Genomic DNA, 26,695 nt, shown 5'->3' with positions numbered 1-26,695 from the left:
CCGGAGTCCTACCAGCTGTGGGCAGGTGCTTATGCTGGTGTGAGGCTTATGACCTGTCATACCAGAGGCTGGGTCTTATTCAGGTCCTGGTATGCAGCAGGTGCTCAAACTACGTTGGATAAATGTAACTGGACCCTACTCGTATTTGCTAATGTTTAGTCCAGAGGAGAGGGTGCTCTGGGCGGAGAGGCCTGGATGTGGGTGGGGTTGGTCTTGTTCTCCTTGGCCCTGAGCCAGACAAGGACCCAGGGCAGCAGCTGTGATGCATCGGATGTCAGGTCGTCACAAGAAAGAACTGTCTGATTGATGTGTTCAGGGGTGGGCTGGGTGCTCTCTTGAGCTGTGAGTTCCCCATCCCTGGAGGTGAGCAAGGAGAGGCCTGATGACCACCTGTCAGAGATGTTGTGAGAGGAACCCGGGCATTAAACAGGAAGATGGACAAGGTCTCTAAAGCAACTGTAGAACCTCAGAATCGCGCAGGTTCTGTGGGAGACTGGGCCGCGGCATCTGTGGGGTGGAGGGGGAAGCAGTGGGACCGACACATGCAGTCATAACTAGCTGCCTGTCGAGAGAGAGGAAAGGGCTTTAGAAACTGGTCGTCTACGAGCCATTTCAAAAAGTCATTTTCTATGGAACACAACCCTCCCAGAAGAGTCCATCGGCTTGAATCTCCAAGCCATTGCAATAGTTCATCCCATCTACCCCAGAACCTCCCCTCCGGCTCAGCCTCCCACCCTCACCCTGGCTTCCTAACTCACACCTTATTCATATTCCGGGCCGTGTTCTAATCCCTAGCTCCAGAGAACTTGAAAAAAGAATGAGAATTTGCATTTCCCAACTGGAAAGAAACCCCTCTGGGAGGCATGGTCAACTCCCGGGCTGGGAAAGGGACCCGTTATGTAACCAGATCTTGTACCAGTTAAAGACTCGCCTTTAAGGGGACTCAGGACACCTGGCAGGTGTGAGGAGTCTAACATTTATCGCGTGCCTAATGTGTGCCAGACCCTGGGCTGGGTGTCTTACAGACTTCGCTGCGATTCCTAGTGTGGTTTGGTCCCCTGAGCCTCAGGAAATTAGGAAATACGCCGGAGATCCCAGGTCGAAAGGGAGACAGTCAACGTTCCAACCTGCATCTGTCTGACCTTTCTTTCCGCACACCTCAAAGGATGACGAAAAGAAACTGAGGAGCTGAGAAGCTACCGGAAGCAAATTCAGTTCATTTCAATTAACCTGCGGCTTCCGAGAGCTTGTGATATGCAGCGGGTGCAGAGGTCTACTGCGTTAAGGAAAGAAAAAGGCACGGTTTCTGCTCGAAGGAGTTCTCTCAAGTGGGAGCCAGAATGCAACTCACTGCCACTCCAGGCGAACAGTGATGGATGCGGGGTCTGCAGGAGCCTCAGCAAACCCCTGCCATTTAACAGATGGAGAAACCAAGGCTCAGTGGGATGACGTGATGTGCCTGTGTCACACAGGAGAGCTGGCGTTTCTACTGCTGCACTGCCTCTGCCCACAGGGGTGATGCAAGCCTAGCTCAGAGGATGGTGATGGGAGGCAGTTACAGACAGCAGGCCTCCTGGTATCACCCAAGCTTGTTAATCTTGCATAACTGAAACTTTGTGCTCATTGATAGCAACTTCCCACCCCCCTTCCCGGCACCCCAGTCCCCGGCAATCACTATTCCACAGTTGGATTCTATGAATTTGACTCCTTTAGATCCCTCATGTAAGTGAGATCATGCAGTATCTGTCCTTCTGTGACTGGCCGATTTCTCTTAGCCTAATGTCCTCCAGGTTCATCCATGTTGTCACATATTACAGGATTTCCTTCTTTTGTAACACTGAATAATATTCCATTGTGTGTATACACCACATTTTCCTGACCCATCCATCCAACAATGAACATTTAGGTTGTTTCCACGTCTCGGTTATTGTAAAGAGTGCTGCGGTGCTAATAAGAATAGGAGTGCTAATACCCCTTTGAGATCTTGATTTCGATTCTTTTGGATGAAATTCCAGAAGTGAAATTGCTGGATCATACGGTAGTTCTAGTTTTCATTTTTTGAGCAACCTCCAAACTGTCTTCTGCAGCAACTGCCCCATTTTGCATGCCAACCAACTGTGTGTGAGGGTGCAAGGTTTCCAATTTCTCCACTTCCTCACCAATACTTGTTGTCTTTTGTTAATAGCCATCCTGACAGGTGTAAGGTGATGTCTCATTGTGGTTCTGATCTGCGTTTTCCTGATGATTAGTGACATTGAACTACATATATATACATACGCCATTTGCATGTCTTCTTTGGAGAAATATCTATTCATGTCCTTTTCCCCTTTGAAAAATCAGATTACTCATTTTCTTGGTTTGTTTGTTTTTGCTATCGAGATGTAGAAGTTCCTTATTTATTTTGGAGATTAACCCCTTATCAGATATATGGTTTGCTAATCTTTTCTCTCATTCATGTAGGCTGCCTTTCACTCTCCTGATTATTACCTTTGCATTGAGGAAGCTTTTTAGTTTAATATAGTTCCACTTGTCTATTTTTGCTTTTGTTTCCTGTGTTTTGGGTGTCAAATTCAAGAAAATCATTATCAAGACCAATGTTGTGAAAATTTCCCCCCATTTTCTTCTAGGAGTTTTATATTTTCAGGCCTTACGTTTAAGTGTTTGCTTCGTCTGGAGTTGATTTTTGTGTATGTTGTACAGTAAGGGTCTAACATTCTTTTGCATATAGTGATCCAGTTTTCCCAACACTATTTGTTGAAGATACTTTAGCCCATAGCTAACATCATACTCAATGGTGAAAAACTGAAAGCTTTCCCTCTAAGAATTGGAAGAAGGAAAGGATGTGACTCTCAACCACTTCTATTCAGAAGCCCTCACCAGAGCAGTTAAGTGAGAAAAAGAAATACAAGTCATTGAAATCAGAAAGGAAGAAGTAAAATTGTCCTTGTTTGCAGACAACATGACCTTATATATAGAAAATCCTAAAGACTTCACCAAAAACTGTCAGAACTAAAAAGTCGATTCAGTAAAGTTGTAGGATACAAAATCAACATACAACAATCAGCTGTGCTTCGACACCCTGACAATGAACTACTTAAAAAGGAAATTAGGAAAACAATCCTATTTTCAAGTATCAAAAAGAGTAAAATACTTAGGAATAAACTTAACAAAGGAGGTGAAAGGCTTTTACACTGAAAAAACATTGATGAAAGACACAAATGAATGGAAAGATATTCCATGATCATGGATTAGAAGACTTGATGTTGTTAAAATGTCCATACTACCCAAAGGGATCTACAGATTCAATGAAATCCCTATCAAAATTCCATTGGCATATTTTACAGAGATAGAAAAAAATAATCCTATAATTCATATGTAACCACCAAAGACCAAGAATAGCCAAAACAATCCTGAGGAAAAAAACAAAACTGGAGGCATCACACTTCCTGATTTCAAAATATATTACAAAGCTAAAGTAATTAAAACAGTATTGTACTGACACAAAGATAGACAATAGACTAATGAAACAGAATAAAGAGCCCAGAAATAAACCGCTGCATATATGGCCAACCGATCTTCACTCAAAATGGAATAAAGATATAAACATAAGACCTGGAACTGTAAATACTTCTAAAAGAAAATGGAGGGAAAAAACTACATAACATTGGTTTTGGCAAGGATATTTTTGGATATGACACCAAAAGCAAAATTAGACAAGTGGGATTATATCAAACTAAAAAGCTATAGTAATCTAAATAGTATGGTACTGGCATAAAGACAGACATACAGACCAATGGAATAGAACAAAGAGCCTAGAAATAAACCCATGCATATAGGATCAACTGGTCGAAACAAGCTGTGGCTTTGAAATGGGCAAAATGGCAATGGGACCAAAGGCTCACATTGGAGTGAGAGAGAGCTGGGCTACAGCAGATTCCCTCCCTATATAACCTGGAAAGTCACTTGGCAGCTAAAACATCAGTTGCCTTCTGTAAGGAACTGGAGTTAATATCAACACCAACAAGACTAGCCAACATTCATGGAAGGCTGCTCTGTGTCTGAAGGTACTTGTAAGAATCAACTGACACAGTGTATAATAGGTGAATTATCCCTGGTGAACGATAGCTATTAGAAGTAGCTTTTGGAGGTAGAAATAGTGGAAATACTTATTAAAAACAAACAAACAAGAAAGCAAATGACAACAAAAATGGACTTCCTCCCAGGTCAGTGTCCGTCTCACCCAGCCACAGGTATTCACTGGTTTATGACCAACCCTCTGACTGTGGATGGATTCCTGCCCTGTCTCCCTTCACCTAGTTAATGTCAACACATCTTTTCACCCCAGCTCAATTGCCACCTCTTCCAGGAATCTCTCCCTGATCTCCCTCTAATCATCCCAAAGGAGTTCCACACTCCTCCCTTTGTAGCTCCTGGCCTGGGGCAATCTCACACTAGTCCTGAGGTTTGCCTGGCTCCTGTCGGGCTCTCACTGACTGCTTGCTTCAGGACAGGGGTCCTGTCTGGTTTTGCTCCATATTTTATCCTTCAGGCTTAGCACTGTACCTGATACACAGGTAAATGGTAAATCTCCATAAATAAGTGGGCATCGAATGAGTGGTGACCTAGTTTACTCACAATGCAGACTCTATTACAATGGCCTTCTCTAAACTGCACTTCAGACTTGCACCTTCAGCTCCTACAGAGGGTCTGTATAAAAAAAGAAAGCATAGAAAAATATCATTTTCAATTGCTTTAACTTTAGTTCAAGGCTCTATTATGAGTCCCAAGACTCGCCTCTGGAGAGTCCCTTGTAATAAACGGTTTTTCGAGTCGTGTGTAAGTAAAGTCTCTCTCTCCTGAGAAACTGATCTGCTTCTCCTAAAGAGAGAGCCTGTGGACACCCCAGTGCCTTTCTTGCCCTGGCTGCCAGGACGCTCAGAGACTAATTTGGTTCCTCCTCCTAGAAAAACAACAGAAATGCTTCCCACGATGTAGGTGATTTCCAGGCACTGTTCTAAGCCTTTTGTGTGAACCAAATCATTTCAAGGTTCAAAACAATCCAGTGAGGTTAGTGCCACAGAGAAAGGCTCCAAGATAAAGGCTGCACATAACCAGGAAATGGCAATGAAGGAGTATGAACCCCAGCAGCTTGGCTCAGAAAATCTGAGCTCTTAACCTCCATGGTGTGCTACCTCACCATAGCTCTGTGCAACCTGGTAGGGGTTCTTCCTTCTCCTTCCAGGGCCCTGAGTTTCATCTGTAACACACACACACACACACACACACACACACACACACACGTGCACACACACACATGCACGCACATGTGCTCACTTGCTTATAAGCTGCCTCAATTTTTTCCTTGACTCCTATAAAGTAGAAGATGGAGTGGCTAACACGTAATAAAAAGAGAAAAAAAGAAGCCTATAGGGTGTGGTGTGGCAAGGCCACTTGACCTTTAACCTCCAGCTTCTTCATCCTTACGATAAGGACCATGTGTCCAGGTTCCCTCACAGCTTTGTGGTACTTACTCTCCCATATGCCAAATACAAGGGACTGTAAAAGTTATGGCCACTCTTGCTCCAATAAACCACTGATATGGGAGCAAAAAGCTAGTGGCAGGGTGATCATGGTTGTCTAGCAGGTTAGAACCACTGGGGCCACCGTCAAATGCAGGCTGGTCCTCCCCTGAACTTGGCCCGAAGCTCATCTCCTGCGCCTTTGGGGATGGGAGCGGGCGATGAGAGCACAGTGGACGTGGGCCAGGAGAAAGGGCCCGGACGCTGCTCAGCCACTGACTTGCCTGGGGCCTCAGGCAAGGCGCTCACCCCTGTGGGTCTCAGTCTGCAAACTGAAGGCGGTGCGTCAGCTTTGGCTTGTTTCTATTTCCTGAGGCTGGAGGAAGGTCTAAGCTGCGCTCAGCTACTCTCCTCCAGACGCGTTCCATTCGAGCCAAACTTTGTCCTCATGCTTTTTGGTCAACAATGTATGACCCAGATTCTGTGGTTTTATAAACAAAGAGTCAGGCAAGCTTGGGTTCAAGAACCAGCCCCACCACTTCCCAACTGAGTGACCCTTAGCAGGTTGTACCAACCTCCCTGAGCCTCTATGTTCTCACCTGTAAAGTGGGGGTGAGAACGCAGATCTCTTAGTTGAGGAACGGTGTAACGGGCGAGCCACTGGGATGGGCCCGGGTGCCGCAGGTCCTTAGCACGTGACGGGCCCCCTCCTCCCTTCTCTCGGGCCACCGCACAGAGTTAGGACGCCTTCCACCTGTGCACCTGTGTTTTAAGCAGGCCTCGTGTATTTGTTCATTTATTCAACACACGTTTATTGAGCACCTACAATACACCAAAAGCTAGCTCTCTGTGAGCCCTGATCTCAAGTGCTTGAGATCTGACCTCAGGGAAGGGCAGCCTTCAGGTCGTGCATCAGTCTCCACGTCTGACAACAATCACTTTGAACTGGAGCCTATCCCGAACACGTCCACGATATTCCACGTCCGGTTCCTTCCCTCTCGGCACACGTTCAGACATCCCTGCCTGCACAGCCTTCCCTGCCACCGCGAGTGACAGCAAGGAGTCTCGAAATGGGGTGACTTCGTATATATACACGTGCTTTGCTTTAACCTGGAAAACGTCTACCCTGAGGAAGACCTCTCCAGGGCAGAGGTAGAAACTATCAAGGCAAAAACATCAGAAAGTCCAAATTCTCTGAAACATCTCCCTGCTAAAAATGGCTCGTCTGCATCCTACAGGTCCCTCACTCCTGTCTCCCCCTCTTAGCCTTCTTCTCTTCCATGTTCCCAGGGCAACTCAGCCTCCTGTCCAATTGCCATGAACAACTCCAAGTGTGAAGCACAGAGCTTCGAGAAGCAGCGTGCTCTGGAGACCAGAGGACGCACTGTGCTGTGAGGTATACTCTACTCTGGTTTCGTTCATTCTTTCAACAACTGTTTAATGAGCACTTACTACGTGCCAGGCTCTGCTCTAAGTGCTGGTGTTCTCTGCAAAGAATAAAACAGGAAAAGTCTCTGCCCTCAGGGAGCTTTCACTGGAGTGGAGGAGACAGATACTAAACAAATAAACATAGAACTATGTAAGTTCCGCTAGCTGATAAAGTTCCAGTAAAAGAAGAAAACTAAATCAGGGTGAGTGACAGTGAAGAGGGGAGGATGCTGTTTGAGCTACTGTAACTGGGAAGATGTTTCTGAAGAGATGCCACTGCAGCAGAGAACTCAGCGAAGTGAGGGCGCGGGGCCAGGCAGATACCTGGGGGAAGAGCCTTCCAGGCAGAGCAGCAGGTGCAAAGGCCCGAGGGTGACATGTGCCGGGAGCATCCCACCATTTACTAGTTGAGTCAGATCCTGCCCACTGGGACTCAGTCCCAAATCACCCTTTTAGAATCTCTCCTGGGTCCCTGGGGCTAGAAGCCCGCAGACCACATTCCCAGGACTCCGTGCTAGCCCACTCCTGTTAGAGTCCACCCATAAGAGGCACTGATGTGCACCGAAGGTAGGAGGAAAAAGACTTTCTTCTGCATCTGGTTGAACCTCTGGCGCCGTGAGCGGCGGCAGCTCCTGCTCAGTCTCAGAGACAGAGGCTCTTGCGTCCCCACTGGCGATGACACCCGCCACATTCGTGCCAGCAGCTCTAGCATCTGCTCTGCAGCGGAGATGGGCTGCCTGTGGATTCAGCGAGGAGGGAGGACTCGGGGCTCGAGCCTGAGTGGTGACCCTGGGGGACCCAGCCTGCTCCTCTGCCCCCAGCACCTTGGCAACCATGTCCTGCATTCCACGCCTCTCTGTCTGAAATGTTATTCCTATTTATTTCTGTGTCCTGAGGGTGACATTGACGAGTGTATCAACCTGCTCAGAGACCATGACGTCATCTCCCTGAATCTCTCTGAGTCTTAGTCTCCTCGTCTGTATAATAAGGAGTAGAAACTTTGTAGGCCTTTTTTTGGGTGAGGCTTAAGGCAATGGCTGCAGTATACATACCTCTGTTAGTTTCCCATGGCTGCTGTAACAAATTACCACAAATTTAAAACTTGGCGGCTTAACACAATGCAAAGTATCATCTTACAGTTCTAGGGGTCAGAATCTGAAAAGGGTCTCACTAGACCGCAAGCAAGGTGTTGTCAGGGCTGAGTTCCTTCTGGAGGCTCTAGGGGAGCCTTGCCTTTTCTGGCTGAGGCTGCCTGCTTTCCTTGACTCATGGCCCCTTCCTCCATCTTCAAAGCCAGCAACCTTGTGCCAAAACCTTCCCATACAGCTGTCCGCAGGCTCTCTCTCTTCTGCCTTCCTTTTCCACTTAGAAGCATCCTTGCGATTACTCTGGGCCCACGTGGATAACCAAGGATAATCTCTGCATCTCCAAGTCAGTCGACGAGCAACCTTCATTCCACCTGCATTCTTAATTCCTTTGCCACGTAACTTAACCTGTTCAAAGGTTCTAGGAAGTAGGATGTGGACACCTTCTGGAGGTGGGGGCATCCTTATTCTCCCTCCCACACTAGCACATGATAGAAACCATTTTGAGCCCATTTTATTTAGTGCCATCTCACTGCCCCTTGGTGGGAGCAGGACACTCCAGCAATGGCATCTGTGACCACCCTGTAGTGTGATCCCATGAGTGGTAGCAGACCCTGGGTGCCTGTTTTCCAGGAGCCCTGGGCGCAACCCGAGATCCTGCCCCAATGTGCCAGCTCCTGACCACGGAGCCTGCAGCTGGACCAGCCTATAGAAATTAACTCGTCCATCCTGACTACACAGGTGGGGAAACCACAGCCCAGAGAAGCAGCACAGCAGGACCAGGGCTCCTGATGCCAGCAAGGGTGTGACACCGGATTCTGGGGGCTCTCTTGGTGCCTGCTGTCTATAAGGGCTTGACAAGACTGATACCCAAGAAATAATTAGCAAGGATGTTCAGAGGATGCACCTGCGGTTCCAGGAGTCACACAGCCCATCATTCCTAGCTGCATCTCCCTGGCAGACCGCCCAGGCAAAGCTGATGAGTCCCGGAGGCCAGGTCTGGGACTTGAAAGTCTCTATTCCACTGCTTCCGGCAGGGAGCTCCGTGGCTCATAAAATATTTAAAAGGACATTGTTGCTATTTCATTAAACACCCAGTGTACGAAGAACGAGTTTTGGGATATCTGGGGATCTGTCTGGGGATGTGTTCTGTGCCCACCAAGCACATTCATGAATTCTTCATCTCTGAGTCCTGAGAGTGGGTAAATGTCTTCTGCTGCCCCCTCCTAGAAAATGGGGTGATTCTTGTAGAACCCTCAGCATTAGGGCCCCGAGAGGCGTGAGGTGACAGGTAACTGGCAAGAATCTCCCTCTGGGAGTCAGGGGCCCTGGCATTTGAGCCCCTGCTCCGTGGATGGTCAGGTGCGGGGGACGGTGAATCCCAAACCCCTCTGGGTTGAGTTGCTCGGCTGTGGGAAGGAGAGGCCAAGCTGCCTTCTCCCTGCCCAGGAATTTGGTGAGACTCACTATTTTTAATGCCTTTCACAGGTGCATGCTTTTCAACAGTTTGGACCACGCATTCAAGTCCTTGATTTTTTTTTCTTATCTATTCGGCACGCAGCCAAGTGGAAGTCTATGTTGGATGCCTGGGAAGGGGGAAGGTGGGGGGTGTGGAGCTCAGCACTCAAGGAGATGCGGTCCCTGCCAGGGAGAGTGACATACACGGCAGGTGACTCCACCGTGTCACCAGTACCAGGGTGAGGTGACTAGGGGAGTGAGGGACGGGGTAGGGCTGAGACGCTCAGTGTTGTGTGTCAACTTGGCTGGGCCACAGAAAGCAGGTATTTGGTCAAACACCAGTTTAGCGGAGGGTGACATTACATCAGTAGACTTTGAGTAAAGCAGATGGTTCTCTGGAATGTGGGTGGGCCTCACCCAATCAGGTGAAGGCCTTAAGAAGTAATGACTAAGGTCCCTGAGGAAGAGGGAACACCGCCACCAGATGGCCTCCAGACTCAAGATGCAGCATCAGGTCTTCCCTGGGTCTCCAGCGCCCACAATCACATGTGCCAATTTCTCAAACTAAATCTCTCTCTCTCCCTCTCTACACACACACACATACACACACACACACACACACACACACACACACACACACACACACACCATATTGGCTCCGTTTCTCTGGAGAGCCCTGACTAGTACAGGGGCCACCCTGACCACCTTGGGACCCCAGGGAAGACGTCACTCTGTCTCACTCCTCCTCTGAGTGCACTGTTCTAGAGGTGCGTGGCCTACCACACAGTGGCGGCAGGAGGACATGCTCACAGACCCCCGACTACAGGGCTGGACCTGACCAAGGGCCACAGCCCCTGGGCTCTGTAATCCCTCATCCTGGGTGTCCAGGCCAGGCTTTGGGGGTCAGCTCACAGCCACTGGTGGAATACAGCCAGGCAACTAAGGCAGCCTTGCTCCTGGGACACACACAGGGCTCCTCTGGGGCTGACCTTGGCTGGAGGACGTGTCAGGGCCTTGCTGAACCTTCCCTGTCCTGTGCAGCACCTAGACGCTTCTGCCCAAGCCCTGTCCCTCTCTTCTCCACCGGGGGTTGGGCTGGTCCCATGTCTGTGATCTCTCCACCTCCCCCGGTCCCTCCACATTCCCTTCACATGCACTTATGCCAATAAGTTCCCGACCACTGGTCCACCTGCTGTCTGCTTCTTAGAGGACCCCGACTGACAGTTGGCAGCCCAGACACTGAATTCGGAACCCCTCAGTGGGCTGCGCTGAGCCTCCCGGCATAAGTAAGAATAAGCTGGGCAAGAAGGAAGGACAAGCATCTTCAACAAGGCGGCCATCTCCTGGCCTCTCCAAAGCCCTTTGAGACAGGTCTGGTATGACAAGATGACATGGAAGGTCTTCCCAAGGCCCAGGACCTCTCTGCATGACCCCAAGTTCTCGGCTGTGTCCAGGATGCGCATGGCCTGTATGGGCAGTTGTTTCCTTCCCTTCCTGGACAAGAACCTACCTGATAAAAAACAAGTGTTTGTTGACTGACTATTTTGGCCACATGATTACCATGACCACAGCCGATGTTGCTACAGTGTTTTTGCACACTGCAAATTATTCTCACATCCATGATCTTATTTCCTCATCCTTCCGGTCCCTGGAGATAGGCATTTGTGCTATTCCCATTTCACAGATAAGAAAACTGAGCCTCATCTGAGACGATGGGCAACTTGCCTGGGCTCACAGGGCTATCATGTGGAGAAGCAGAGACTGGAACCCCAGAGGCTGGGCTCCTTCTTTGGAGCCTACATACCATGGCTTCCACATACCCGGGAGCATCAAATAGAAGCAGTGATGTTACCGGTATAAAGAAGGAAAGAAAAGTGTTTAAACTTAACGGCTGACACCAGAATGTCTTTCAAGGAAAAAACTGTCTTCACTGAGAAAAATATTTTGATAGGTGCCTAGAGGAGGAGGGTTTGCTGAACGTTTGCATGGCAGCTGGCTCCAGCTTCAGAAGGGAGGGAAGCTGTTCCAGACACCAGAAGAAGAAGAAATTGGAGCTCAGGGGCCCTCTGAGCAGGCAGAGCGGACGAGCAGAGATAAGAGGGGAAAACAGAGGCTGGTGAGAGGCAGGAAGTCAGGCACCTTGGGTAGCGCGCTCCTCCGGAAACCCTCCAGTGATCCTGTGGGATGACTGCTGCTATGCCGTTTGAGGAAACCAAGGTAGGTGGTGAAGTTCAAGTTGGGGTTATTAGGCTGTGAGACAGGGCAGCATGCAAGAATGCTGGTGCCCAAGACAGCTCGAAGCCCAGAAATGCTCAGGACTTCAGAGACATTTGAAGATGCCTTTGAACATCCTCATGCTGTGGAATTGAGGGGACAGGCAATTCCTCCCAGCACTGAGGGGCACGGGGACCCCAGCAGACCCGGGGGCTGCACAAGGATGGCACCGACCACAGGCACAGTGTAGAAGACATCCTTTGCTTTGCTGGAACCCTCTGTGATTCTCTAAATTTAAAGTGAGTGGAAAATAACAAACGTTGGCAAGGGTGTGGAAAAAAGGGCACCCTCGTACGCTGTTGGTGGGAATGTAAATTGGCGAAGCCATTGTGGAAAATCATATGGAGGTTTCTCAAACAACTAAAACTACCATATGACCCAGCAATCCCACTCCTGGGTATATATCCGAAGAAAAACAAAAACCCTAATTCGGAAAGACACATGCACCCCAATGTCCCTAGCAGCATTATTTACGATAGTCAAGGTATGGGAGCAACCTACGTGTCCATCGACAGATGAATAGATAAGGAAGATGTGCTTTATACTTACAATGGAATACTACTCAGCCATAGAAAAGACTGAAATTTTGCCATTTGCAGAAACACGGATGGACTTGGCGGGTACTATGCTAAGTGAAATAAGTCAGACAAATACTGTATGATCTCACTTATATGTGGAATCTAAAAAGTACAACAGACTAGTGAATAAAACACAAAAAGAAGCAGATTCACAGATATAGACAACAAGCTAGTGGTTACCAGTGGGGGAGGGGCCTTAAAGGGGTGGGAGAGGGTGAGTACTAACTATCAGGTGTAAGATAGGCTACAGGGATGTACTGTACAACACAGGGAATAGAGCCAATGTTTTGTAATAATTTTTAATGGAGTGTAACCTTTAAAAAATTGCATGAAAAATTTAAAAAGTAATCTATGCAAGAAATTAAAAAACAAAAAAATAAAGTGAGTGCAAGCGGCTCTCAGTCTCTCGCTCTTTGGAATAAAGATGCGCCTTTGTGCTTTGGGAGCCTGGGGCTTTGACACGGTGATTTCTGAGCTGTGTTTTGCTGCTACTGTGGACCCCTGGGTGTTTTGTAGGAAGGTGCCTGTCTCCCTGGACTGCTGGTCCTTTGCTCTGTAGCCTGTCCCATCAGCGGGCTCTCCATCCCAGGGAATGCAGAGCCCTGGGAGACAACTCGTCCAGGGGCAAAGCGGGGAGATGCTCAGAGGTCACTCATCGCTACACCGTAAAAGTGAAGGCAGAGTGACAACAGGGGTGGGCACTGGTTTTCCAGGAGCAGGTGACTGTGCTGGTGGGGGCAGAGATAAGACCTCAGAGGGACTGCATCTCCTTCTTCTGCCACGTCCCTCGGCTGGGTCCAGGAGATGGTGCCACCTTTCTAGCTGGCAAGTGTGAGCCCAGGGCACTAAACGGCCCCCTTCTCTCTTTGGTGTCTCCAGGTGGACACAGTGTGGCTGTAAGCCTCTAGGCAAGAGCAGGGCCTGGGAGGGGCTGACCACCCCAGGGCTTCCTTCGGTTGGTACCTTGGTACCTTGGGTGACCACCTGGGTACTTGGCTTGGGTTTTGGTGGATGCATCTGGGGGGCAGGAAGCTTCAAGAGGACCAGCTCACCTTGCACATCCTCCCTTATCAAGAGCCCACCCAGCACAGAGCACAGCAGAAATCTCTATCCAGGCCAGCCTTCTTCCCTTCCCGTCCTACTTATCTCTATTTTTTCCACACTTTTGTGATCACATGGATTTATTTTATGTTCTATTTTTTCCCCACTGAGCATTATGTACTAAGCATGCTTTCACCATGCTACAATCATCTTATAACTCTTTGTTACATAAGTGAATCAAGTTGGCTTGGGGATAGGATTTTTAGTTTCGAATACAGATGTGCAATGACTGACTTAACTGTTCTCTGATGCAATCAGCGCATATCTGGAGTTCAACCCTGGCTCAAATATAGAAAATCACAATATGGCAGTGGACATTTTTCTGACCCTTAAACCTAGCAACCAATGGATCAATTATTTTTTGCTTATTTTATTTGTCTCTATGTACATGCTGCTAATTGTGTCTCACAATTAGCAATACACTTAAACATACACCAAAGGCATCATACTGCCCTCTAGTGAATTCGGGACTGGAGTGAGGCAAACTGAGTTTGAACCTCATTTCTGTCTCTACTGGCCGTGGGACTGCAGGCAAGGGGCTCAACTTCTGAGTGTGGGTTTCCTCTCTGCAGTCTCTAAGTTTCTGGAGACTTGTGATACTGGAGACAATGAAAGCAAGGCACTGGACTTGGAGCAAGCGCTCGATAAATTATAGCAAGAAAGTGGTGCATGGGAAAGAAAAAGCTTTAAAAGCTTCAGGCAGGGCTTCCCTGGTGGCACAGTGGTTGAGAGTCCGCCTGCCGATGCAGGGGACACGGGTTCGTGCCCTGGTCCGGGAAGATCCCACATGCCGCGGAGCGGCTGGGCCCGTGAGCCATGGCCGCTGAGCCTGCACGTCCGGAGCCTGTGCTCCGCAACGGGAGAGGCCACAGCGGTGAGAGGCCCGCGTACCGCAAAGAAAAAAAAAAAAAAGCTTCCTGCACACAGCCCTTTCACTCAGTTATTTGTTATAAATGAAAATCAGAATGCCCCCAAATTTTGAGAATTCAAGTAATAAAATGTTTAAACTACATTTAAAATGAAGGTAAAGTCATAGTTCAACCGGAACTGATTTTCCTTGCTTAACGTGATGTCTGAATTCCCTGTGCTGCTCTAGTAAATCACCACTAGGCTTAAATCGGTACAAACTTATTTGACAGTTCTGGAGGTCAGAGGTCCAAAATGGGTCTCACTGGGCCAAAATCACGGTGTCATCAGGGCTCTGCTCCTCCTGGGGGCTCTAGAGGATGGTCTGTTCCCTGGCCTTTTCCAGCTGCTAGATGCTTCCTGCATTTCCTTGGCTCCTGGCCCCTTCCTCCACCTTCAAAGCCAGCAGCACAGTATCTTCAACCTGTCTCTGGCTCTTAACACCTGCTTCTGTTCTCACATCTCCTTCTCTGACCCTGACTCTCCTCCTCCCTCTTTCACTTATAAGAAGACTTGTGATTACATTGGGTTCTTTCAGATAATCCAGGATAATGTTCCCTACCTCAAGACTCTTAAATTAATCACATCTGCAAAGTCCCTCATGCCATGCAAGGTGACATTCACAGGTTCTGAAAATTAGGATGTGGACATACTTGGAGGCCATTATTCTTCTGCCTATCCATGATAATATAAAAACAATAATAAGGAAACATGTTTAAGGCACAAACATGGGGGGGGGGTAAAAGCAGCCTCACAGATAAATCCACATGACTGTCCCCCCCTGTAAACATGATGGAAATGTCATGGAAAAACACAGGAAAAGCTCAGGTATAAATGACGATTGACTTTTTAGAAAGTTGTGGGTGGTTTTTCCCCAACATTAAACACATTCTCCATTCCCAGAGCAAAAGATTTCAGATCACTTTATCCATAGAACCCCTTTCTTCAAATGCAAGGTCATGCAGAAATTCACATGGCAAAAGCAAACAATCTCCTTTTGATGTGCACCATCCTTTACAGTTTGCAAAGCCCTCCTCCCACAAACACCACTGTACTTGAACTTGTCTACCTTACCCAGGGGCAGGACAGTTGTGATGTTTCCCTTCTTAGGAATCAGGAAACCAAGGCCTAGAGGACATTGGTGGGCCTAGAGGGTCTTGATTAAGCTGGACCTTCTGTCTACTTCCATTGGCTTTTCCCATTCCTGCCTAGTGCTCAGACACCTCCAGAAATGAGAACTCCCTGCCTCCATAAGTGGCCTATTCCATTCTTGCATCTCCTGTCTCATGGTGAATCAAGTCCTTCCTCGCTGTGGCTTCTCCCATTTGGTTCTCAATCTATCATCCGAAATATGGCTGCTCTCTGTTCTGCTTGACAGCTTGTCAATGGTTGGTCATGCCCCTGGGTCTTTTCTTCCTTAGATGGAACTTGGAGAAGGTGGAGGCAGCTATGATGGCAGCCCTCTTGAGCCGTGAGTGGGAAGGAGATTGGGGGGTGGAGGAGACTCACATCACAGTGCGTCCTTTAGGGCAGAGACCTGAGACCTCTAGTTTGTACCTGCTCTTGGTCTGCTACCCCGTGGAGGGTCCATGCAGGTCCAAGGGCCTGGACCTCCAACTTGGCCAGCCTGAGGAATCTCTGTTCTTTTTGAAGACAGGTGTTGCAATGGTTTGGAAAAAGCTTGTATTTTCAATGCACCTCTAGCATGAATCCACTTGAATATACTTTATTCTTGCCTTAATAAAAACCAGACTCCTTGTGACCAAGGTAATGTACTTTAGCCCCTAGCACAAAAGGAAATGAAGTCAGCTGTCTGTCATAAGGGCCATTGTTGGGGCTCACTTCTGTCCATCCGGCATGGGACCTTGCCTCCTGAATGTTTCTGGCCATCTCTGGACTGCAGAGAAGTCCCTTAATCCAGCTCAGGCCACCGAGGCAGTTGCCCAGAGCATCCATGGACAAGGGGCACGATGGCATCCCCTAAGGCGCAAAGGCTGCACTGGAAATGTAATGATACGCAGACCAGAATGGGGTTGACAGTCCTTGTGGGGTGTTCAGGAGTGACAAATGAAGGCAGCTCCCACTAAATTCGGGGCTTTGACTTGGCTCACTGGGTGCAGGCAGCTCATGACCAGAGCTCACGCGGCCTCATCTATAAATACGCATCAAACAGCTGTTTAAGCAGCGCCGTCTCGAAGGAGTTGTGAGTCAGCCTCCAGAGTGCACGAAACGCCTCCGTCTGGCTGATCCCAGCCAATGGGTACTTGAGTTGCTTTCTTTCCAGACAGTGGCAGAGCCTGCTGGTGGTCAGAGGCTATTACTCATTCTCCCCTCCTCCTTAGGAGCAGGGCCCGACGTTCTGTGACAACAGTGCACTAAAGGACTACATTTTCCAGCCTCCTTGGCAGTTAAGAGCGGAAACATGATCACATTCTGACCAAAGGGACCTAGCAGACGCGTGTGAGCCTTCAAGGAGACTTATTAAAATAGAAGGGCAAGTAATCCCTCCTTCTCACCCTGCTCCTCTTGGCTGGAAAGCAGATATGATGGCAGCCACTTTGGACCACGAGGCAACCTGGGAATCTAGAGATGAAGGGCCCGAGGCAGATGGAGAGATGAAAGGAACAAGGTCCCTGACACCATGAAGAATTGTAACAGCCTTAGTCTGCCTACCTTCAACCTTTTCTTATGTGTGAGAGAGAAATAAACTTTTATTTTGTTTAAGACACTATCGTTTGGGTTTTCTATCATAAGGTGGCTGACCTTAATCCTGATATGTACACCTTTCTCTCAAAAAAACCAAACCAAGGGCTTCCCTGGTGGCGCAGTGGTTGGGAGTCCACCTGCCGATGCAGGGGACACGGGTTCGTGCCCCGGTCCGGGAAGATCCCACGTGCCGCAGAGCGGCTGGGCCCGTGAGCCATGGCCGCCGAGCCTGCGTGTCCGGAGCCTGTGCTCCGCAACGGGAGAGGCCACAACAGTGAGAGGCCCGCGTACCACAAAAAAAAAAAAAAAAATAGCAGCCAATAACGGACAGTCTTCTTTTTCTATTCAAGTCTAGCCAGTAACTGGCTTCTAAATGCCATAGAAACACACTCCCTCCCATCCACAAAACAACAGCAATAAAAAGCACTGCTTTTTTATTTATCTGGGGATTGAGGTCTGAGCTCTCTGCCAAGTCTATATGCCTGATCAGGGTCTGGTGACAAAAATACAGACCATGGGGGCTGGGATGACAAAGCATTACCGGGAAGGAGCATCCAGAGGTATCGTTCCTTCACGGTGATGAGCATATATTACTTTTTTCTCTTGCCTGGATCTTTCTTGAAGCCCTCCTCCTGGACTCTCTATAATTCTACTAGAGATGTCAATCTAACCTTGCAGCCCTCCATCCCCCAATCACCAGACTGGATAGTAACCTAGACTGGTCAATTCTGGGAATTCCCATCAGGGAATTCTAACTCCTGGGGCAGTGATTGGTTCAAGCATGGCCATGTGACCCAGGAAGGGCCAATTAGAATTATTTCCTTCAGGGATTGAGATGTGTGCTATGTGAAAGGGAATCTCTCTCCTTCTAAAACAGTGTTTAAAAGTTGGAACTCCTCAAGACTGTCTTGATGCCAAATGGAGAAAACCCGTCTAAGAATGAAGCCAATGAAATCCTAAGAATGTCTAGGAGTTGTTGAGAGAGGGACAGTACCTTGGTGACTTAGTTTAATCTCCTGGATCCCACCATGCTTAAGGAAATCCAGCCTTCTCTATCCCTATTATAAGGCAGAACACATATGGCTCACTTCTGATAATACTTTCCTCCTGGAGGGGCATTTCCTTAAGGTACCATTCTTTCCGCCCTCTCTGCCCATCCCTCACTCACTGGTCCCCAGGAAACGAGAAGGGACTTAGCTCATTGGTAAGTTGGGGAGAGAAATGGCCCACACAGCTTAGTTCCTCCCTTTAATTTTGAGATCTCTCTGGTTGGAGGAGAACACAGTCTTTTCTTCCGTGTTCTGCATTTTTCAGGGGTGGGCCCTGTTGGGAGCCCATGAGTACTGTCTTATGAGGCTCTCCTGGCCATCAGACCAAAAGCCAATTTGCCAAGTGGCCTTTCTTTATCCAAACTAAAAGTGACATTTTTATTGCATCTCCTCCACTTCTGCATCCATCTCTATATTGGTGTCAAACTTGAGCCAGAAAGAAGAGTGGTAATTATTGGTGCCCTCAAATCCCATTCCTAGGGACATGTGTTAAAAGTTTCCCTCTTGCTTATGCTGTTTTTTTTTAATAGTATTTTTAAAAATCATTTATTTATTTATTTATTTTTGGCTGTGTTGGGTCTTCGTTGCTGCACGAGGGCTTTCTCTAGTTGCGTTCAGCGGGGCCGACTCTTTGCGGTCCACGGGCTTCTCATTGCAGTGGCTTCTCTTGTTGCAGAGCACGGGCTCTAGGCATACGGGCTTCAGTAGCTGTGGCACGTGGGCTCAGCAGTTGTGGCTCAAGGGCTCTAGAGCGCAGGCTCAGTAGTTGCAGCGCACCGGCTTAGTTGCTCCGTGGCATGTGGGATCTTCCTGGACCGGGGCTCAAACCTGTGTCCGCTGCATTGGCAGGCAGATTCTTAACCACAGCGCCACCCGGGAAGCCTGCTTATGCTGTTTTGAGTTTCTGTCTCCTATAACCCAAAAGGTCCTGATAGATGCGACTTCCCTGACTCCAGTGTCTGAAGCACTGCCCTATCACATTCCCTATGCTCATATTTCATTTCTATTCAATTAAATAAACACCGTTTCTCACAGTGGAAGTTTGGGCTCTTTCCCCCATTTTTAGGTGCTGGGGACTTCTCCTCAACTGGCAAGAGGGCACAAAGAAATCAGACTCAGGGCTGGAACTTAACCCCTTGCCACTCTGAACTGGGGGTGGGGAGGATGGAAAAGCCGGAAAGGGGAGTGTGGTATGGACTGTATGCATTGATGGCCTCCATTCATTGCTTCTCTACATGTATGTCCTTTGCGCCGTAATTGTGTAGCCCCTCCCTCTCTGACTCTGGGGCTTGATCATGTGACTTTGTCCAATAGTATTTTAGCTGATTCAAAGCTTGAAAAATTGCTTGTGTTTTTCGCTTCCTCTCTGGGACCTCTGTGTTTGCTGTGAGAATATGCCTGAGCTAAGCCTCCTGGAGGATGAGGTACATGGAACAGAGCTGAGCCATCCTGGATCAGCTGGCTGACCACCAGATATGTGAGAGAGCTTCTGCTGAGACAAGAAGAGTTGCAAGGGCAAGCCCTATCAAGATTAACAGAGTAACTGCCATTGTCTTCAGCCAGTGAGTTCCGAGGTGGTTTGTTATGCAGCATTATTATGGTAATAGCTAACTGCTACAGGGTCCTTTCTACCAAATTACCAACAGACTGGGCAAGGTGTATCTCCCATGGTGCCAAACAAGGTGGTAGGTAATAGAGTGTGTTTTATTTATGCTCATAGGTTCCAGAGCAAGACTTTCAGAGTTCAAATTCCAGCACTGCCATTTGCTAGCTTTGTGTCTTTGGTTAAGTTATCTTGTCCTCAGTTTTGTTTCGTTTTTGTCTTAAAATGGAACTAATAATGCGATCTACTTTCCATGGTTGTTGTGAGGGTTTAACAATCTAACAAATGTGAAATGCTTAGAATGAAATGTTCTCAATGCAGATGAGCATTGAGGAGTGTGTCTGCCTCCCGTAACTAGATGCCCCCTTCACCTCCTGGAAGGCTGGAAGACCACCTTATACTCTCCTCTCCCCACCACCTGGCAGAGCACCCAGCACAGCAAATATCCATTGTTTGCTGAATGCCTGGAGTGAACTTAGCACTTTTATTAGTATAGATGCAGGTTTCAATGTTCTATTTCAACCTAAGGCCAACATCTTTGTTCTTTTTATAAAGCGTACATGTAATATTTATCATTTTTTACAACTGGCCTTCTCTCTCACTCCCTGTTGTGCTATGAAATAAATCTTTTAAACCTTCTGTGCTGTCTGGCATTTGGATGCACTGCCCATTCTGACTGTACTTAATTGGAGCGTTTCCCAGGATTTCCTCCCCAGTGGAGCCAGATGGGCATCCTCACATGCCAGGAGATCAAGCTGGAGGAATTGCTGTCTTCTAACAACCTATAACCTAGCTGCTTTTGGAAATCAGATCCCATTGGCTCCTTCTCAGCTGCCTTCGTTTTACTCCAGAGCCTCCAACCATCTGACCATCAGCCTTCTTCCCTGAAGCCTGACTTTTGGATAGGTTGCCTCCCCAAGGGCCCCATGGGAAGCCCCGTAGACCACTACCCACTTGTGTCCCTCTGTGCGTGAGGGTGGTGGGAGGGAAATCACCCCTGGGTTCCAGTCCTTCTTTTGTCACTTACTGGCTGTGAGATGGGGGAAGAGCTATTAACCAGGGTCCCCTGTGGGCTTCTGGGGGAGGGGGCTCAGGTCCCATCCCCACCACCATGCTCCACAAATTTTGTGTATTTGGGCGTCTACCGAAGAAAGATCTGTCCTTTCCATCAATTTTTAAAGGCCTCTAGAAACCAGAAACGATATAACCACAGCCCTGGACAAGTCATTTCACCCCAGTAAGCCTCTGTTTCTTCATCCAAAAAATAAAAGTAATGATAATGTTCTCTGATTTCATGTTATAGAAATGTCGTAAATGAGGAAATAAATCTGAACTACAAACTGCTGGACAGACGTAGGCAATTATTAATATTTCATTATGACACATCAATTCAGAAAATACTTAGGTTCTTTGGATTTTAAAAGATGTGGCACAAATTATAGTGAGCTAAGGACTACATATAATTCTCAGTTTTTTCTTGGATGTGGACATTTGGGAAATTTAGATTAGAGGACAGGATATGGATAATAAGAACCTGGACAGAGTCCTCAGTAATAATGACAGCAGGTAATACTGTGGACCATATAGATATAGATATCATCTAATTTAATCCTTACAACAAGCCCATGGGGGAGGCTTATATCATTTCCTTTTTACAGATGAGGATTCTGAGAATCACAACGGTGAAAAGAATTGGTCAAGGTCAGACTGCAGAGCTGGGATGTGAAGGCAGCACTAGTTATTCCCAGCCCTCATGCTGAACCTCGGTGCTGCCGACCAAGTCTTGTTTTATAAAACTAAAAGAATGGGTATGCTATTGTTCATTCTACATTGTCTGTCTCCAGGCAAAATGATTTTGCCTTTTCCGGGCTGTAGAAATGTCTCTGATTCTGAAAGCTCTACTTTGAATCTGGCCCAGAAAGCTACACAAGATGACTGCCAAGCCCCACGTGGGCCTCAAGCTTCCCTCCTGTAAAATGGGTATATTTCTGTTCCCTTGCAGGGCTAATGGGAATGGTCCAGTGGGTCTTGTTGCAGAGGCCCCATGCTGGTGTGATGTGAGGGCTCATTCTGTGCTTGTATGTTCCCTTTCCTTGCATGTGAATGTTAAGATGGGAAATCTGATCAGTGAGGACGAGAGGAGCAGAGGGAGGGCCGGGATAGACTTAAACCACTAAGAAAGATGCAGCATCTCTGGGGTTGGGACAACCCGAGAGGTGACCACGGAGAGACACTGAGCAGAGGTGAGCAGACCTGGGCCTTATCCTACTCTGTCCTGGCTTTTCCAGGCTCCCTGTTGCTAACCGTAAAATTGTCACTTGCTATCTGGTTCTACAAGGATTAAGTCACTAGCCACTGCAGTCGCTGACCTTCAACAGCCCCTGAAAGGAGTTCCGGGCAAGGATCAGGAATGAGGCGCTCTGTGCTCTGGGAAAAACTGGTAGAACAGGGCTTCAGAGAGATATTTTCAGGAGAAGATTTTATGAGCTGAAATTTCTTGCATATCCTCACATCTAGAAAAGCACTAAAATCATTAATGGTGACATCTGCTCGTGACCAGCAGCAGCCTTCTGCCAAAATGTGTGCTTGACTGTACGTACCCCTTTCACTGAAATCATATACTGACACTCCCACACCTCTTCGGGCGGTCTCTCAGAGCTGTCTGAGGTGCTGTCTCCCAGGCTATAGTCCTCATTTTGCCCCAAATAAAACTTAACTCACAACTCTCATGCTGTGCATTTTTTTCAGTTGACACTTTGATCTGTGTCCCCACTCTGGGCCACCCATAGCAGGCTGTTGGGGAGATGAACAGGATAGGGTGTCCTAGGGCACCCAGCATGCCCTGCAGCGCTGACCCCTGTGAAGAGGCCAGAGCCACATGGACCAGACAAAGTGGCTCCTACCTTTCTCAGCTCCAGCCTGGTCGTGCTTCTCAAAGATCAGGTAGCGTGGGCTCTCAGGGAGAAAGGGCAGGCTCACCAGCTGGACCAAGACGGGGACAGCAATCACCCCAAACAGGTACGGCCAGGTGCTCTCCTGAAGGGAGAAGAGGGGGCTGGTGAATGATGAGGATTTCAGTCATTATTTGGGGGCTAGGCCCCTGGGCCAGGCAGCTTCTGCTGTCTGCACAGGGTCCCTCTGCACAGTGTGAGCCCCAGGAACAAAGGCTGGGGAGCGATTGGACACTGGTTTTGTTAGGGAACCATTGACTGAAACCGCCCGCCTTGGCCAAGCATGATAATGACCGCTTGCATGAGTTGTCTCACACAGGAGGTCCTAAAACTAAATGGGCGAATTCGGGAGGGGCCAAAAGGAGGGAGGAGATGCCAGCCCATAATAAGTCCTGTCAACCTTCCAGAAACCCTCACGCTGTAATCCATCTTGGCTGAGAGATGCACACTCCGCCAGGAAGGACCCTGAGTCAGACCAAGTATGGGCACAAGCAAGATGGTGATTGGCCAGAGACAACCCGGAAACCAACCCCATTGCCCTAAACCCTGAGACTGCAACACAGGTGGCAGAGCAGTTCTCCTGGGCTCCCTTACCCTGCTGCTCTCTGCCCGGGCGCCCCTTCCCAATAAAGTCTTTTGCTTTGTCAGCACGTGTGTCTCCTTGGACAATTCATTTCCGAGTATCAGACAAGAGTCCACTTTCGGGCCCTGGAAAGGGTCCCCCTTCTGGGAACAGTTTAGCACCAGGCCCACGTGTTTGGTATCTCCATGCAGGGGGTTGGTGAATCCTCAGAGCCACCTGACGGGCGGTTACATGAAGGGTGACTCCGAGAAGGTGCAGTTTGGGGAAGCCAAGAGCTGGCCAACTCAGAGGCCCTGGGGCATCAAGTCTGGCCTGAAGCGGCTCAGCTGTTTCCTGGCTGTGTGGCCTTGGAAACATCCTCACGGCCCCTTGGAATCCCCTTCTCCTCACCTGGGGAATGGGGACAGCCACAGGCACCCCTCAGGCAGGCGTGAGAGTGGGATCAGATGATGCCTTCACTGTGAGGCCTGGCACCCAGTAGGTACACAGAGGAAACTACTACCATGCGGGTGGTACCACCCAGACGCCTCCGAGGCCCAGGATATCCGACCCATCTTGCTCCTGTCAGTGAAGGGCAGCTGGAGCTTTTCCACGTCCCCAGGGAAGTGAGGGTGGGCCTTTGGGCACAGCTCGCCCCTGAGGTGGGGGAACTTGTCACTTCCCACCGGCTGTGAAAGGCAAGCAGGCAACACCCACCACCCACCATTCAAGAGGCATTTTGAGTCCCTTCAAGCAGCACCATTCGCCTATTAGGTAGCTTAAATGCTGCACGGGGGGCCCATATTATTATGCTGATTAAGGCAGCATTCTTCCTGATTTTTTTTTAAAACCCAGGTTTACAAATAAACTCTCATTGTTTCTCTGAAAGGAGAGAACATCAATAGACAGCAGTTCTGATGGGGAGAAAGAGGAAAAAAACCCAAAGTTCTCGCTGTGGAATTCTTGAATGTTTCATTTCCTAAGAAAGTACAAGGAGAAAAGAAGACACATCCAGACCTAGAAAGGCTTCGCACAGGGAGAAGGTTCAGATGCCCTCGTTCCCGGTGAATTTAAGGTTCTTGTCTCGTTGCAGAAGAATTCGGAGACAAGGCAGGGAGGTTAAGAAAGTAACGTGAGAATTTATTTAAGCAACAATACGCTCTCAGAGAGGGGCAGACAGGTGAGCTGCTGTGCTGGGCTTCTTTGGCAAGCCAGGGTATACAAATGAAGGCGTAGAATATTCCCTGGGGAAGGAGGAGTTTGGGGGTTGTATTCCTTGATTTTCATCCCAGCTCCATCTTCCCAAGGGGAGGAGGGGTGTTTGTCCTTATTTAGCTTAGATCAGAAGTGTCACGGTGTCGGTGCATGATGGGTACTTATCTGCAAGGCTAATTTTATTGTAATGAGAGCGTAATGAACAACAGGTTACATTTGGACACAAGAGATTCCCGAATTGCCTCATCTTTCTTTGTCTGCTTCCAGGACACTTATCACCCCAAAGGTGTGGTTTCCTGTCAGTCTGGAGCTTCCTGCTTTTCTTTGTCTGCCCATGGACCCCCACTGTTTACAAGATGCGTGGTTTCCTGCCACCATAGGATATGACAAAAACTAGTTAGAACCAACTAGGTCCAAGATGGCGGAAGATGCAACTTCCGGTGTACCTTAAGCCTCATTATACACTCATTGTAATATATTAGCTTGCTAAATGACACACCCATGACGCCATGACAGTTCTGAGGCCAACCATAAAAGGCCAAAAAGTGGGCGGTGGCCCAGTTCCTGGAAAGCCCCGCCCCTTCCCCTAAAATAGTTGGAATAATCCTCCCAGTCATTAGCCTATGAAATTACCCAGTCCATAAAAACTAACCATGCCATATTTTGAGGCTTCCCGCCTTCTGAGATGGCCCACATTCTGTCTGTGGAGTGTGCTTCTCTCTAAATAAATCCACTTCTTACAGATCACTTTGTCTCTCACTGAATTCCGTCTGCAATGAAACATCAAGAACCTGAGCTTCATTAAGTCCTGAGGCCAGGTGCGTGATCTCAATTAAAAGACCGTGGGTTCAAGTCCCAATCTGAGGTACACGGTTTCACCACTAGACGGAAACTGCTGACCATCAGCAGGCAGACCCCAGAGTGACCATCAACTGATAGACCCCCAGGCTGGTTGGAGCCAGAAGACCGACATCTAGATTCCTGAACCATCATCCTGTTGCCTCACCATCAGCCAATCAGAGAATTGCATACAAGCTGATTGGGCACCCTGCGACCCCCTCCCTCACAATGTCTTTAAAAACCCTTCCCTGAAAGCCATCTGGGAGTTCGGGTCTTTTGAGCAGGAAGTGCCTGTTGTCCTTGCTTGGTGCCCTGCAATAAATGCTGTACTTTCCTTCACCACAACCCGGTGCAGTACACTGGCTTTGCTGCGTATCAGGCAAGTGGCCCTGAGGGGCTGGGAGCGGAGAGGGAATGCTGACGGGTGTGGGGTTACCTTTTGGGGTGTGAAATAAAATTCATATTTTATGTCAAGACAAGAAAAATTTTAAATAAAAAATTGTCCCTGCCCTTTGGCTCCTCTGCCCTCTACTGTGCACTGTGTATCTGCATTATGCATCCACCAAACCTCCCCCATCAGCAGCAACACCTGCTCAGCCATAAAGAGGAACAGTCTCCTTGCATCAACAAGACAGCTCCTTAAAGATAACATTCCTTCTTGACCTTGGAAGGGGCCACGATGACACTTGGATCTGGATTGTGTAAATGGTCAATAATACGTCATTTAATGTACACTCCTCTGTCTCAAAAAACTTATATAACTCTGCCTTCATTTCTAACAGGTGCAACAGTTCTTGGAGCTTTCTGAGGTGCTCTTCCTGGGTTATAATCCTCAAATTTGGCTCAAATAAAATTTTCCATTTCTTTCTTAGATCGACTGATTAATTTTTCATCAACAGGGGTAATGAAAATATTCTAGAATTAGAAAGAAGTGATGGTTGCACAACTTTGCAAATATACTAAAAACCACTTTTAAATGATGAATTTTATGGTATGTGAGTTGTATCTTAATTTTTAAAAAGAATCATGGAATAAAAAATGACATACATATAAGTAGAATTTTCACTACACCTTTTTTGTGTGTGTGTGTTTATTTTGTTTTCTCTTAGAGTTTGGCTACTGTCTCAGTAAGAGCAAAACCAGAAAGCTGGGGGAAAAAGACAAGGGGACCAACCCAATTAAGCTCCTACTATGTGCCAGGCATGGTGTGAGCTCATCACATGATTGTGTCTTTTGACCTTCCAGCAGCTGGTGCTATTTGCACGGGAGAGATGTGGAGACAATGTAATATCTGTGCCGAGGCCTCCAGCCAGCAACTGCACAGGTGGGAATCAAGCCCAAACTTTTCCCACAGCATCAAATTAGAGAGGCCCCTCCCAGAGGTGGCAGCCTTGGAGCAGCCACGGGGTGGAAGGAGGAG

General features: G+C 48.1%; 1 protein-coding gene across 1 annotated transcript in view; it reads right to left on the bottom strand.

Annotated features, from left to right (window-relative positions):
* The window catches only part of SLC2A9 (solute carrier family 2 member 9), a 182,794-nt gene that overhangs the window by 82,858 nt on the left and 73,241 nt on the right, over positions 1-26,695 (bottom strand). Inside the window, 1 exon segment of the mRNA XM_082652658.1 lies at positions 22,611-22,743. Coding sequence (XP_082508784.1) covers positions 22,611-22,743 — 133 coding nt within the window.

This window comes from Grampus griseus (assembly GCF_964374135.1).
Source record: "Grampus griseus genome assembly, chromosome: 4".
Taxonomy (NCBI): Eukaryota; Metazoa; Chordata; class Mammalia; order Artiodactyla; family Delphinidae; genus Grampus; species Grampus griseus.
The sequence above is the reverse complement of the archived record's forward strand: the minus strand, read 5'-3'. Positions and strand labels throughout refer to the sequence as shown.